This window comes from Lynx canadensis, chromosome A1, assembly GCF_007474595.2.
Source record: "Lynx canadensis isolate LIC74 chromosome A1, mLynCan4.pri.v2, whole genome shotgun sequence".
Classification (NCBI taxonomy): domain Eukaryota; kingdom Metazoa; phylum Chordata; class Mammalia; order Carnivora; family Felidae; genus Lynx; species Lynx canadensis.
In genome coordinates, this window is record NC_044303.2 from 118,802,127 (window position 1) to 118,816,562 (window position 14,436).

General features: G+C 39.8%; 1 protein-coding gene across 1 annotated transcript in view; it reads left to right on the forward strand.

The window, feature by feature from the left end:
- The window catches only part of ARHGAP26 (Rho GTPase activating protein 26), a 381,404-nt gene that overhangs the window by 209,666 nt on the left and 157,302 nt on the right, over positions 1-14,436 (forward strand). The window contains exon 17 of the mRNA XM_030320395.1: positions 12,755-12,842. Within this exon, the coding sequence (XP_030176255.1) occupies positions 12,755-12,842 (88 nt within the window). The remainder of the gene's footprint in view (positions 1-12,754; positions 12,843-14,436) is intronic.

Consider the following 14,436-nt stretch of genomic DNA (forward strand, 5'->3'; position numbering starts at 1 on the left):
CGTAGACTCTTGTCATTTGAACAGCGAAACCTCCCTTACAGCTGGCTGGTATAAAATACAAAACCACTATCTTCAAATGTGTAGTGTTTGAATCAAAACCCCATGAGCCCATGAGCCAATTTGCTTAGGCTGCAGATTTCCTTTATTTTTAGATGTGAATGCAGCCAGCTTCAGTGAGTCACATGGATTTAAATGGCAAACAGATCAGATTTCACAGATCAGTGGCTATTACTCATCCCCATGGAAGCCCAGCCATGCACTTGCAGAGATGGGCTATCACTTAGGGTCCCTGCTCAGTGTCTGGGCAGGGACCCTTCTCTTGCCAGTATTTGTCTGTCTTGTTTTTTTGTTTTGTTTTGTTTTGTTTTGTTTTGTTTTTTCCAGTTTCTGAAAATAGTTTTCATATGTAAGGAAATCTCCTCTCTCATGTTGACTAGAATCACTCTTCTCTATCTCTTTTTCTAGAGAGCTCCTTGCCTCTTGTTGGCAGAACCCTGTTGTGTTGCTAGGTACAGTGAGATCTTTTATTTGAAATTATGATTATTGGTGAGGTGCCCTGCCACTGAGAATCTGGTTCTTGGTTCATATTTGCAGTGGGGATAGTTTTTTAATAAACTAAACTTTTTATTTTGAGATAATTTTACATTTGTATGCAGTAGAGAGATGTGTACCTTTAACCACTGTCCCCCAGTAGTAACGTCTTATTACCCTCTAGTAGGAGATCACAACCAGGATATTATATAGTCAAGATGTGGAACAGTGTCCTCACCTCAAGGATCCCTTGTGATGTCCTTTTATGGCCACACCCATCTGCCTCACCTGTCACACCTCACTGCTTTCCCTAGCCCCTAGCACCTGAGAATCTATTTTTCATTTCTTTAATTTTGTTATTCCACGATTATCTCGGTGGATTCATATGTAATCTTTGGGGATTGGCTTTTTTTTATTATTATTCAGCATAATACCCTTGAGATAATTTCAAGTTATTGGATCAATACTTGGTTGTTTTTTTATTGCTGAGTAGTATTCCACTGTAGAAATGTACCCAGTGTGTTTAACCATGCACCTATTGAGGGACATCTGAGTTGTTTCCAGTGTGGAGAAGTTAGGAATAAAGCTACTGTAAACAGTTGTGCACAGGTTTTAAATGTGAATATAAATTTGTTTCCCTGGGTTGACTGCCCGTAAATTTAATTACTGATTGATCATTTGACAGTTGCTAAGTCCAAGATGGCAGAAGCATAGCAGGATCTGGTAGCTCCAGTGACATCTTAACCTTTGTTGGCCTTTTCCATTCCTTTATTCTGGCTTCTCGTTATCTCTGATCTCTGCTTGTCTTGGTATCAGCTATGTTGTCTGTGGGAATGTCCCACGTAGTCCAGTCTCAGCAGTTTTTGAATCTTCTATCACTGAAACAGAGTATCTTTCTTGACAGTTCATTGAGGACTTTGGTTGGTCAGCATGGGGCATGATTCATTTCTCAATTTCAGGGCAGTCACATGACTTACAGCAGATGGATCCAGATGGCCTGGATCCTGTGCCTCTCTCTGGTGATGTTGGGGGAGTGTGGCCCAGAGGTGGAGTAGGGAGGGGGTTAGACAGTAGAAGCCCGTGGACCAAGCAGGATAGTTAATAGATTGATGCAGGAGTGCTTTCCTGAAATAATGGCTGCTGGGTAGATAACATTAAAAGTATGTCCATTACAGGTTTAACAAGATCAGATTGTATTTTTAAGAGGGGACTGCTGGCTGCAATGGGGAGCATATATTTGACCATGGAAAAGCATGGAGGAAGAAAACAGTGGAAATAATTAAGCCTCACATAGCCTATCAGGGATGAACCAAGTAGCTGCTCTGAAGTTAGGAAAAAAAGGCTCAAATGAAAAGAGAGAATCAGCAGGACTTTGTAACTAACTGGATATGGGGCAGAGAGATTTCATAGATGACAGATTATTATGTAAGGTGACACTAGTGAGAAGAAATATGACATTTTAGATGGGTTTGTTAGAAAAAAGAACCACTTTAGCTCGCTTGTGCTAAGCAAAGAGAGGTATGAAAGGATCTTGTTTTTCTCACTTCTCTTAGTGAGTCTCAAACAAGATATTTGTCCTGTTCTCTTCCTCAGTTTTCCTAGGGACAGACAAAATAATCATGAGCATCTGAGAAATGTCATGAAAAAATAATAACCAGCAGCTGAAAGTCACAAGGCCAGCTGCCCCTGCCAGGAGCACATTAGACATAGAGTAGAATTCAAACTGAGGCTCAACCAGAGCTGAGACATGACCCTAATACACGATCTCATCACAAGCGGAGAATGGTGTCAGTGGTTCTCAGTACCAGTGAAGGTGACCAGTTTGGATCTTGGAAGTGAGGAACCACCTTTTAGACCAGGGAGACTCCAGACCTAAAGGCAGAGCCCTGTCTGCCTTCCGTTTTGTGAACATGCTATCCTCGTCATCCATTCTTGGTACGGGTACTAAGCTGGATTAGCCAAGAGTGTGAAATAAATAAGGCTCCTACACTGCCAAACCTCTCCGTGAGATGGCAGGGCAGAGTGCAAACCACTCATTTTACTACTGCTTTCCTCAGTATTGATTGGATGCCCCTATTAGGTGCCAGGCAATGTGTAAGATATGGAGTATTTTTAAGGTCTCGCACTAGTGCAGCAGTGAGTTTTTATTCTTGACAGCATGGATTAGAAATAAGGAAAAACAGAATTGTTTTGATCACTTTGAGTTTATGTACTCCTGGTACGCTGAGGGGCTTGAGGTTGGAAGAGGGATCTTAAGAGCCAGTGCTTTGAGAACTTTTTATTACTCTTGATGAGGATTCCTTAAGAGAGCTTGTTGGAATTTCTTGTAGTATGTGTGGTATAGCCCGGTGCTAGTGTCCTACCAGAGCTACTCTTGATCACGTTCTCCCAGCAGTGGGGGTCCTTAGTCTGTGAAGAGTGAAAAGGTCTAAGGGATACTCACAGGTCCTAGAAATAGGCTCTTCCATGTGTGAACTTTTGTTTTCCCCTCTCCCCTGAATGTTAAGACAAATTTTTCCAAATTTTAGCTCAACATTTTTAAATACAAATCAGCTCTGTGCTTGTTGATCACATGTCTAGTTTCTCTTCCTGTATGTTTCTGTATTAATTTTAAATAATTTTTTCTCATTAAAAATTGAGTGGTGATTATAGCAAATTTGGAGAGATACAAAAAGTAGAACGAAGAAAATAAAAATCTTGCAGATCAGAACTTCATTGACTATTTTATCATACCTTTAAAGTATATTCTATAATACAAAATGTTGATAAAGTTGGAATCACACTGTGCATGTATATTGCTTTTTAATAGGCTTTTTCCATGTAACACTACAGTCTCTTTTCCGATGTTATTCAAGTTCTTCTAGAGTATGATTTCTGGGGGGGGGGGGGTAGCATGTATTGTGTAGATCCAACTTTTTTTTAAGTGTGTTGATTTATTTTGAGAGAGATGGAGAGAGTGAGTGACGACAGGGGAGGGATAGAGAGAAAGAGAGAAAATCCCAAGCAGGTCCCACAATGTCATCACAGAGCCCAAAGCGGGGCTGGAACCTACAAACTGTGAGATCATGACCTGAGCCAAAACCGAGAGTTGGACGCTTAACCAACTGAACCACCCAGGCACCTCTAGATGCACCTTTTTTTTTTTTAAATCTTTATTTTTGAGAGAGAGAGAGAGAGAGAGAGAGAGAAGAGACATCATGTGAGCAGGGGAGGAACAGAGAGAGAGGGAGACACAGAATCCAAAGCAGGCTCCAGGTTCTGAACTCTCAGCACAGAGCCCAATGCGGGGCTCGAACTCATGAACTGTGAGATCATGACCTGAACCAAAGTCGGACACTCAACCGACTGAGCCACCCAGGCGCCCCTAGATGCAACTTTTTAATCAGCCTCCTATTCTTGGATACAAAGGCTGACTGCAGTTTTTCATCATTCTAGAAACTCAGGTCAACATCCCCATTGAGGATGCAGAGGTTAAGAGCATGTATCTCAGAGTTAGACAAGTTGCAGTTGGACTACTTATTCATTTGACTTTACATAAATTATTTAAACCTGTCGACTCTTGTTTCTCATCATCTATAATGATAACTCCTGCCTCTGCAATAACGTGAGGATTACACGAAAGATGCATATGGGTTGCTGAGTTGAGAGCCTCTGCATGTTAGTAAATAAATGTTGGCTGTTTTTATTTTTAACTTACATATGCATGTTGAATGATTTCCCTAGGATTTAAAGATGTTGAACTGCTGGGTCAGGGTATGTACATGTTTTCAAGGCCCTTAACTGATATTCCCGAATTTGCTCTCAGCAGACGGCAGACCGCACCTCCACGTACCTCACGTCCTTGCCGTACTCGTATTACTTTTTTTGAATGTAAATTACAAATACAATTTTAATGTATCTCTTTTTTATTTAACTTGGCATTTCTGTAATTCTGGGTGAAGTTGGGCCTTCCCCTGTGTTTCCTGCAGATTTATATTTCTTTTCTATTGAATTGCCTGTTTTGTGTTCTTAGCCTGCTTTTCTATTGGTGCATCCATCTTGTGATGGTAAGAACTTTCTAGATATGGAGGCTATGTCACCAGTATTTTTTTCTCAGATTGTCATTTATCTTGAACTTTATTCATGGCACTTGTGGTTTTGTTTTTAGGAATATTTTAAATTTTTACCAAAGTCCAGTCTTTTATGAAATTAGTCCTTTTTCTAGATGAATTTTGCCTTAAAAGATCTCCATTCTAGGATTACAAAACTTTTTTGTTTTCTTTAAACCCATCAAGAATATATTTATGTAAAATGGAAACTCTCCATTTTCTCAAATACTTACCTGATTGACCAATAATCGTATAATGAGAAAATTCTTCCCCCCTCTACTACTTTTACATATCACCATATAGTCAGTCCTTTATACATTTTGGGGTCTGATGAAGGAGTTTTTACACATATTTTTCCAAAGGAAAATAAATTGTTTTTTTGTTCATTATCCTGCAATTATCAATCTTTAAAGAAAAAGCTTATCTTAATTATTTTTAATCTTTCTGAAGTCTGTTTTTCTCCTGATTCTTTATATGTCAGCAAAAATTCTCAAAGTTGTACCCCATATCTGTGTGGAGGGCCATTGCCTATCATGTCGTTCCTGCAAGTCGATTTTCCTCAGGACTTCACTGAGTTCTGCCTAGTGGATATTCCTCTGGTGACAGGCAGAATGTTGACTGTGAACCTAATTGTGCTGTTGAAACTTCATTTCCCTTTTTTTTGTGCATCTTGATTAGTATTTCACCATGGTGGTGAAGGAATTCAAATTCTGTGTTGATGTGGGTTTTTTTTTCCTCATTCTGTACTTTTTTCCTTTTTAACTAATGTCTAAAGCAAGGTTAGTGCTACAGAGAACACCTGGAAGGTGTTAAACTGCAAAGGTTTAAAGCACCAAATTACAATAGCATGCGTCACCCACAGATTTCTGATCCCCACCATGAGCTGTCCTTTCTTACTCCTCTGAGATCTTGAATGTCTAGACAGACATTCTTTTTTCTGTGCCCTTCATTTCCCACGTCCTTGTACAGAGTAGCATAAATAAAACGAGAAAAGACTTCTTTCAGAAGAAATCCTAAATAGGATTCTTTATGTCATTCTTCATGACAACTTCTGAGATCTGAAGGCTTGCCTACTAATGATTGGAAACAGCCCCAGACTTTGAAGACTGTAGACTCACGGAAGCAGCAGAGCCATGCAATGCATTCCAGTTTTACCCATCAGTAAAGGAGAACAAGACAGATGGTGCAGGACTGGGACATTGTAGACTGTTAGGATGAAGGATTGATTGCTATTAACCACAATCCTGAGTTCTCGGGTAACAGAGAGCCCAGATGCAAGCCCACCTTCCTCTCTGCCCATCCCACCATCACTTGTGCTTATTGGAATGCTGCAGGCAGGTTCTCAAAAGACAGGGATCTATCACAGTAAGAGCTTTTGGATCTTACTATAGCAGTGGGTGTGGATACTCTGGATTCTTTTTTTTTTTTTTTAATTTTTTTTTTTTTAACGTGTATTTTATTTTTGAGAGAGAGCAAGACAGAGTGTGAGCTGGGGAGGGGCAGAGAGACAGGGAGACACAGAATCCGAAGCAGGCTCCAGGCTCTGAGCTGTCAGCAACAGAGCCAGACTCAGGGCCTGAAGTCACGAACCGTGAGATCATGACCTGAGCCGAAGTCGGGCGCTTAATCAACTGAACCACCTGGGCACCCCTGGATACTCTGGATTCTTAGGCGCTAGATATAAAAACATACAAAAAATATGAAAGTTATTAAGATGTATGACTTATATAATCAGAAAATACAAATTTACTTATCACGTTGGTACATATTAAATCTAGTCTTGAAAGAATTACCTATAGGATAAATGAAGTCAAATTTACATAGTGGATAGTATATGTTTATAAACTTCCTTAAAGATGTTGTGGAGATGAAGAATGTGAGAGGCTCGAGAAGATTTTAAAGACAGTGAAGAAAATGCAACTAACATTTGTACAAGCAGAGTAAGATCACGTGGTATTTCCTAAGGAATGACAGAAAAATCAGTGGAACAGACAAGAGCATCTAGAAATAGGACCCACACATATAGGGTCAATTGATCATTTTTGTTTTTGTTTTTAATTAAAGGAAGCTTAATTTTTTTAATGTTTTTTATTTGGGGGGGAGGGCAGAGAGAGAGGGAGACACAGAATCTAAAGCATGCTCCAGGTTCTGAGCTGTCAACACAGAACCTGATGGAGGGCTTGAACTCGAGGACTGTGTGAGATCATGACCTGAGCTGAAGTCGGATGCTTAAACCAGCTGAGCCACCCAGGCACCCCGCTCAGTTGATGTTTGATAAAGGCATCAAGATAATTCAGTGGGGAAAGGATAGTCATTTCAGCAAATGGTACTGGTGGGAGAAAATCCATATGGGAGAAAAATAAATTAAATCTTTGTCTTAGACTATATATAAAAATTAACTCAAAATGGATCATATTCCTAACTCTAAGAGCTAAAACTACAAAACTTGTAGAAGAAAACAGAAAATTTTGGTGACCTTGGTTTAGAAAAGATTTCATAAATAGAATACAAAAAACTGGAAACATAAAAGAAAAAACGTATAAACTACAGCCAAATAAAAAACTTAAGCTCTTTAAAAGATATTAAGAAAAAGAAATGGCAAGCTACAGATGAGAAAAGTTTTGCAAGATGTGTATCTGGTAAATGACTTGTATCCAGAACATATTAAAAATAACTCAAGTAATTGAGTAGTAAGAACACAACCAACTCAGTTTTAAAAATGGGTAAAAGATTTGAACACTTTACCAGAGAAAATTTACAAATGACCAAAAAGTGCAAAAAAAAGATGAGCACCATGATTAGTTCTTAAAGAAAAGGAAATCTAAAACATAAATTATCCTTTCATGCCTACTAGAATAGTTAAAATTTCAAAATTAGACACCTGACCATATCACATGCTTATGAAGAGGTTGCTGTAGGAAAGCAAAATGACCCACCCGTTTTGGAGAACAATTTAGCGATTTCCGTTGAAGTGAAACATACTTACTATATGACCTACTCCTACCATTTTTTACCCAGTTTCACTACTAGGTATTGACCCAAGAGGTGAAATTATAGTCCATAGAAAGACCTGTATGTAAATATTTATACCAGCTTTGTTCCTAACAGTAAAAACTTGGAAACATACCTAATGTCCATCACCCAATGAATGGATGAACAAATTGTGGCATATCTGTAAACTGAATGCTACTCAGTGATGAAAGGATTGAACCACTGGTACATATAACAGCTCAGATAGATTTCAAGAGTATTAGGCTTGGTGAAAGTGGTTGCCAGGGCTGGAGGTGGAGGGAGGGGGTTGATTTACAAGGGCGCGGGGTATTTTGTGGGTGATGGAAATGACTTTTATCTTGATTGTGGTCGTTACATGACTGCATACGTTTGTCACAAATGGAAGTGGGTGCTCAAAAAGGGTGAGTATACTCCATAAATTTCAAAAACACACATAGAAGGTTCTCAACCTTCTTCCTCATTAAAAAAGGCAAATTAAAAACATGACCTTTTTGTCCCCACCTCTCAGTTTGGCTAACATCAAAGTTTTGGATGTTGTTGTCAATGATTTGAGGAAGGAGTCACTCTGAAATCTCATGGGACAGTCTCTGAGGGGTAGTTGAGGAATATCTTTCACATTTAAAAATACGTGTACTTCTTGAACTAGAAATTTCACTTGTAGGATTTTTTTTCCTAAATGTAAGACAGGTACAAGGAAACAGTAGTTGATATCGCTGTTTCTCATAGCAAAACCCAGGGAACAGCCTCATTTGCCTCACAGAGGACATCAGCTGTGGTGCAGGGACAGACTGTGAGGTAGATAAATTTATGTGCCAATAAGCAACAATTTCTTAAGATTCTGTTAAATGAACATAGTGTACAAAGTGACATGTACAGTGTACTTTGGTTTGTTTTTAAAAAGCTGTAGGTATTTATACGTGCGCTTGTGTGTGCATACACTGTTAGAGATATTGGAGCTGATCAGGATGACATTTCTGAGATGATTTCTGCTTGTAACCACTGCTTCCAGTCTGTCTCCTATTTTTCTCAATTCACGTGGTAGTAGGTTCAGGAAGAAATACTCATGTTTCACTTTCCCCAGAGGCTGCCTTTCTGTACCTTGGTCTCCTCCTCTAGCTCAGGTCCGTTTACCATGCATTGCAATGGTGAGGTCGCATGGTGGAGAGACATGTACTGAGTTCAGAAGAAAAGTGTAATTACGTCCTTGGCTCATATTCGGATGCCACCAGGAAGCTCTGCTAGGTGAAGGGGTAGCATCGGTAAGGGAGGTGTGGAAATTGGCAGCACTTTCTGAAAACGAGGTGGTTTGGGAGGCTGTCTTCAATTTAGTTTGGATATTAAATTAAAATGGACATCCTCAAGTTATGAGCCTTGCCTCTTCGGTGCTATAAAAAGCCCTTTAGCCGGGCTGTAATTTGACTCTCCTCTCTGTAATGTTACACAATATTCCTATGGTTACAGAGCCCGAATAAGTGGAAGCTAATCATTAGTTTGCTAAATGTGGTCCCATGGAACAGTTCATAACTCCCAGACCTGCCAGCTGCTGCTCGTTTAGTGTCATGCTCTCTCCTTGGGTAGAAGTTGGTTTGTTCCTGCGAATAATGTACAGTAACAGTTGTCTCGCGTCCAGGAGCCGTGCGCTATGGCAGCCCTCCATGTGGCTCAGGGATGGGGATGGGGAAAAGGTCAGGCTAAGCAGAGTTTTTTGGTACATACTCTTCCACAGGAAGAAACCATTAAGGGAGTAAGAGATGACAAAGCAAGAAAAGAATTAAAGCGGCAGACGTTTTGGACATTGGGGTTCACTTTTCAGAAATTTGCTGTGATAGAACTCTGGAGTTGACCGTTCTGTGACCCTAGAAATCAAATTGCGCTCTCTAGGTTGTTCAGTGTTTGTTCCGTGTGGCAAGACAGACTTCATTAATGCCCAGGGTCACCTGCAAAGGCGTGTGCTGCCTTTAAGGGCCAAAGAGTTGATAAGCTGGGGTCTTTTCTATCTCATCTAATATGTATCAGGGGAACATACTGAGAGCAGTCAGTACTGGCTGGAGTTGTGCCCTTACCTGGGGATTAGAGCCTAAATCCTTAATCTACTCATGATTATTTGGCATCTTCCTACTAGAATGAAAGTGGATTCTTTTCCAGTAAATGGAAAATCCATTGTGCCCACCTGTGACTCATTCCTCCTTCCAGCTGAATGGCTGTGGACTCTGTAGGAGAAATGTCTTTTTCCTTTGAGACTGTCCAAAAAGAGTCCAGTGGCTGTCTCTGCTCACCTGCTGTATCATTTAGGTCTCTTTGGATTATTCAAAAAAAACAAACCAACCAAACAAACAAACAAACAAAAACCTGACCTTCCCTGGCTTAAGGAAAAAGGGAATTTATTGGCTCATAGGACTAAAAAAGTATGGCTATATATACAGACTCCACCCCTATCATCCAGACCACCTGTCTCTGGCTTCGTCTGTCAGACTTGACTCTGAGGATCTAGATGGTGGCACCTAGCACAGTTGGATAACCTTGCAGGTAGAAGACTAACAGGGAATAGCAGACAGGCTTCCCCTTGTCTTCCAGAAAGGTCCTGAAGTTCATTCTGATGCAGCTGGCTTAGGTATTGGGCTAATCTCTGAACCAGCCATGAGGCCAGAGAGATGCTGGGATTTGATTGGTCTGTCTGAATCTTATCCTGAAGCTCCCTGGAACCTGGAGCCTTCCCCCAGGCACGTGCAGTAGGAACCAGAGCAGAATAACAGCGTGATGGAACATGAGGCACTGTGCAAAAGGAAACAGGAGTGAGCGTTGGGAGGCAAATCACTAACTAGTCTTGCGTTTGAGGAAGCTGGATTCTGTCTTCAGTTTCCTGAAAGACATCACTTCCGACCAAGTCAACAGCAGTAAGGTGGGGCCCTATTGGTTTGTGAAATCATTCATACTCCCCAGCCTCTGCCTCTTATTTTTATTTACCTATGGGCTGCCCAGGAAGACTAACCATAGGAGTGGTCCCTCCCTTAATAATAAATGCTCCTTTAAAATACACACCTTGATTTACTAGTCTCCACAAGAGGAGACAAGAAATGATAAGGATTCATTGTAATTATGGTGGTCCCCATTGCACTTCTCGGCTTACGGTGGTTAAAAAAAGTACTTATAAAAGTAATGGAATACCACTTTCCTACACCAGACACAAAAATAAACTCAAAATGGATGAAAGACCTAAGTGTAAGACAGGAAGCCATCAAAATCCTCGAGGAGAAAGCAGGCAAAAACCTCTTTGATCTTGGCCATAGCAACTTCTTACTTAACACGTCTCTGGAGGCAAGGGAAACAAAAACAAAAATGAACTATTGGGACATCATCAAAATAAAAAGCTTCTGCACAGCGAGGGAAACAAGCAGCAAAACTAAAAGGCAACCACCAAAATGGAAGAAGATATTTGCAAATAACATATCAGATAAATGATTAGAATCTATAAAGAACTTATGAAACTCAACACCCAAAACACAAAGAATCCAGTGAAGAAATGGGCAAAAGACACGAATAGACACTTCTCCAAAGAAGACATGCAGATGGCCAACGGACACATGAAAAAATGCTCAACATCACTCATCATCACGGAAATACAAATCAAAACCACAATGAGATACCACCTCACACCTGTCAGAATGGCTCACATTAACAACTCAGGCAACAATAGATGTTGGTGAGGATGCAGAGAAAGAGGATCTCTTTTGCACTGCTGGTGGGAATGCAAACTGGTGCTGCCACTCTGGAAAACAGTATGGAGGTTCCTCAAAAAATTAAAGTAGAACTACCCTATTACCCAGCTATTGCACTACTAGGCATTTATCCACGGGATACAGGTGTGCTGTTTTGAAGGGACACATGCACCCCCCCATGTTTATAGCAGCACTATCCACAATAGCCAAAGTATGGAAAGAGCCCACATGTCCATCGATGGATAAATGGATAAAGAAGATGTGGTATGTATGTATGTGTGTGTGTGTGTGTGTGTGTGTATACTGGAGTATTACTTGGCAATCAAAAAGAATGAAATCTTGCCATTTACAACTACGTGGATGGAACTGGAGGGTATTATGCTAAGTGAAATTAGTCAGAGAAATACAAAAGTCATATGACTTCACTCATATGAGGACTTTAAGAGACAAAACAGATGAACATAAGGGAAAGGAAACAAAAACAATATAAAAATAGGGAGGGGGACAAAACATGAGACTCATAAATGTGGAAAAAAAACTGAGGGTTACTGGAGGGGTTGTGGGGGGGGTGGGCTAAATGGGTAAGGGGCACTAAGTAATCTACTCCTGAAATCATTGTTGCACTATATGCTAACTAATTTGGATATAAATTTTTAAAAATAAATAATAAAATTAAAAAAAGTAATGGAATAAAGTCATAGTATAGAAAATATAAAAACGATTATAGTTCTAACACTTTAACCCAATCACTATTTTAATTTTAGAGTATTTCCTTTCAGCCTTTATTCATATAAGTTTCTCACAAACTTTTAAATCTTGGGGTGTTTTTTTGTTTTTGTTTTTTTGTGTTTTGCTTGATATTGCATGATAAGCTAGGCATTATCCATAGTGTTACATGGTTAGCATTATCATGTAAATGCAACATAATATTCCATCGGGAAGACATGCCAAAATTAATCATTCTTCCATCATTGAACATTTAGGTTATCTCCTTTTAAATTTTTTTCTGCTGTTGAAAAGCATTAGTGTGTATTGAACATTTCTGGGGTATGTAACTTAAATCTTGCTTTATCTTATTTCCTGAGGCCAGATTGTGAGAAGTGGGATTACAGCTTCAAAGGGTATAAACATTTTTATGACTCGATACATATTGCCAAATTGCTTTTCAAAACTATTGCATTTTATTTCTTCTGCCTCCAGCAATTTATGAGAGGATCATTTCACTGCATTTTTGCTGTCCATAGACATTTGCATTCTTAACCATGTTCTTAGCCCACAAAAAAATAGGTGCTGTTTTTGTTTTAATTTGGATTTCTTTGGTTAATAGGGAAGCTGAATGTTTTTAGCATTCTTGTGTTTAGCTGTATTTTCTGCTCCTCTTTACACATGGTCTTTTCTTCTTTTCAGACCCCAAAACTGCTTCTGAGGCGGAGACTGATATCTGTGCCGAATGGGAGATAAAGACGATCACTAGTGCTTTGAAGACCTACCTAAGGTAGGGGCTTTTCATTTGCAGGGCAGGGTGCTAGCTTGTTATCATGCAATCAGGAAGAAAGCAGTTTTATTTTCAGCCTCCAGAGAGCTGCTGGGTGGGTGTCTGAGATGTGGAAACAGCTCATGTGTGGGTGCAATTAGCTCAGCTGGTCACACCAGTTGTAAGTCCTCTGTACTTGATGGGGTGCCATTGTGCGATGGTGCCATTGAGTGATTCAAGAAGCTTTGCTTTTTATGAGAAGCCACTATGAGACTCAGCCTTTAACAGAACCTGAAATAGGCTCTTTCCCGAAATCCCCAAATACTCTATTAAGAAAAGAAGGAACCGCATATCTCATTCTGTTGACAGTGTGACTACATGTCCTGTGTATTTTGGTGGTTTTGTGCCTTGTACAGATTGACTGTGTTGCTGACATTGGCCATTGAATATGAGAACTTAACGGGTGTCCCTTTTGACTCCTTCTCTTACGTTGGAAAATTCCTTTATTGAAGAGACTCCTTTTCTTTTAACAATATATGTCCTGTTCGTCCTACGTCCCTGCCCCTCCCTTGGTTATTAAGGGAATGGGTGAGTCTAGCTGCCTTCATATTGGTTTTATGAAGTGACCAAAACTTACACTGGACTTGAAGGCTAGGGCAGGGTCCAGTGTTCAACAAAGAAGAGAACTACACTCATGAATTACAAAAGCGTTTGTTCACGTTTTGCGAAGATTCATTTGGCTCAAAAACCAAGGAGAGCAATGGGAAAGGAATGAGTGATGTAGGCTTTATTGGCTATTGGGGAATTGATGGAAGGATCTTGAAGTCATGAGTAAGATGTAATGCTAGTGATGATCAAGAGTCAAATGAGGGGATCCAGTGAGAATAAAATAAAATCTGAGCCAAGAATAATTTATAGTGTGTTGAGAAGCTTTTTTGGACTGTCAGAAAAAAAGCTGAAGTTTACAGTTAAACATACTCAGTAAACATATTCTTTAAACATTCATACCACAAATACTACCATTGTAGTTTATACAAAACTATATTACAGAGGTTTGTATTTAGCACTTACCTTGTGGATGTTGATAGTAATTAGCTAATAAACAGTAAGTATAAAACATTAAAAAAAAAAAAACAGATAAAATATGATTATACCTTGCCTAACGTTAGGGGATCTAGCCCTTTGGCATTCTGGAGAAACACTCGGTCGTGAATTGGTCACAAAAACACAGAAGTCTCTCATAGTGTTTCCAGAGGAACTGAATGTAATAACAAGCTGCTGGGGAAGACAAGAGTTTAAGCACAGGTAATTGCAAATGTTTAGTTAGTTGCCTTTTTCTCAGACACCTCTTAAAAGGCTGTTGTCAATGGGTGAGTCACCGACTGAAAGGGAAATCTCTTGGTTTGTGCTAGACTTTCACATTAGCACTTTCCTGGTTGTAACTAGGAAACATAGTTGCATCCATTCCCTTTGAAAAGAAAGAGTGAAAATGTCATGTGAAATCTCAGGACCCTTTCAAAAGGGAAACTCAGTTGGACTAAGCTGAGTTGCTGTTGTGTCCTTTGATCTTTGTCTCTATACAGTTGGGCAGCATCTAAGCCACGATTTGTAGTGT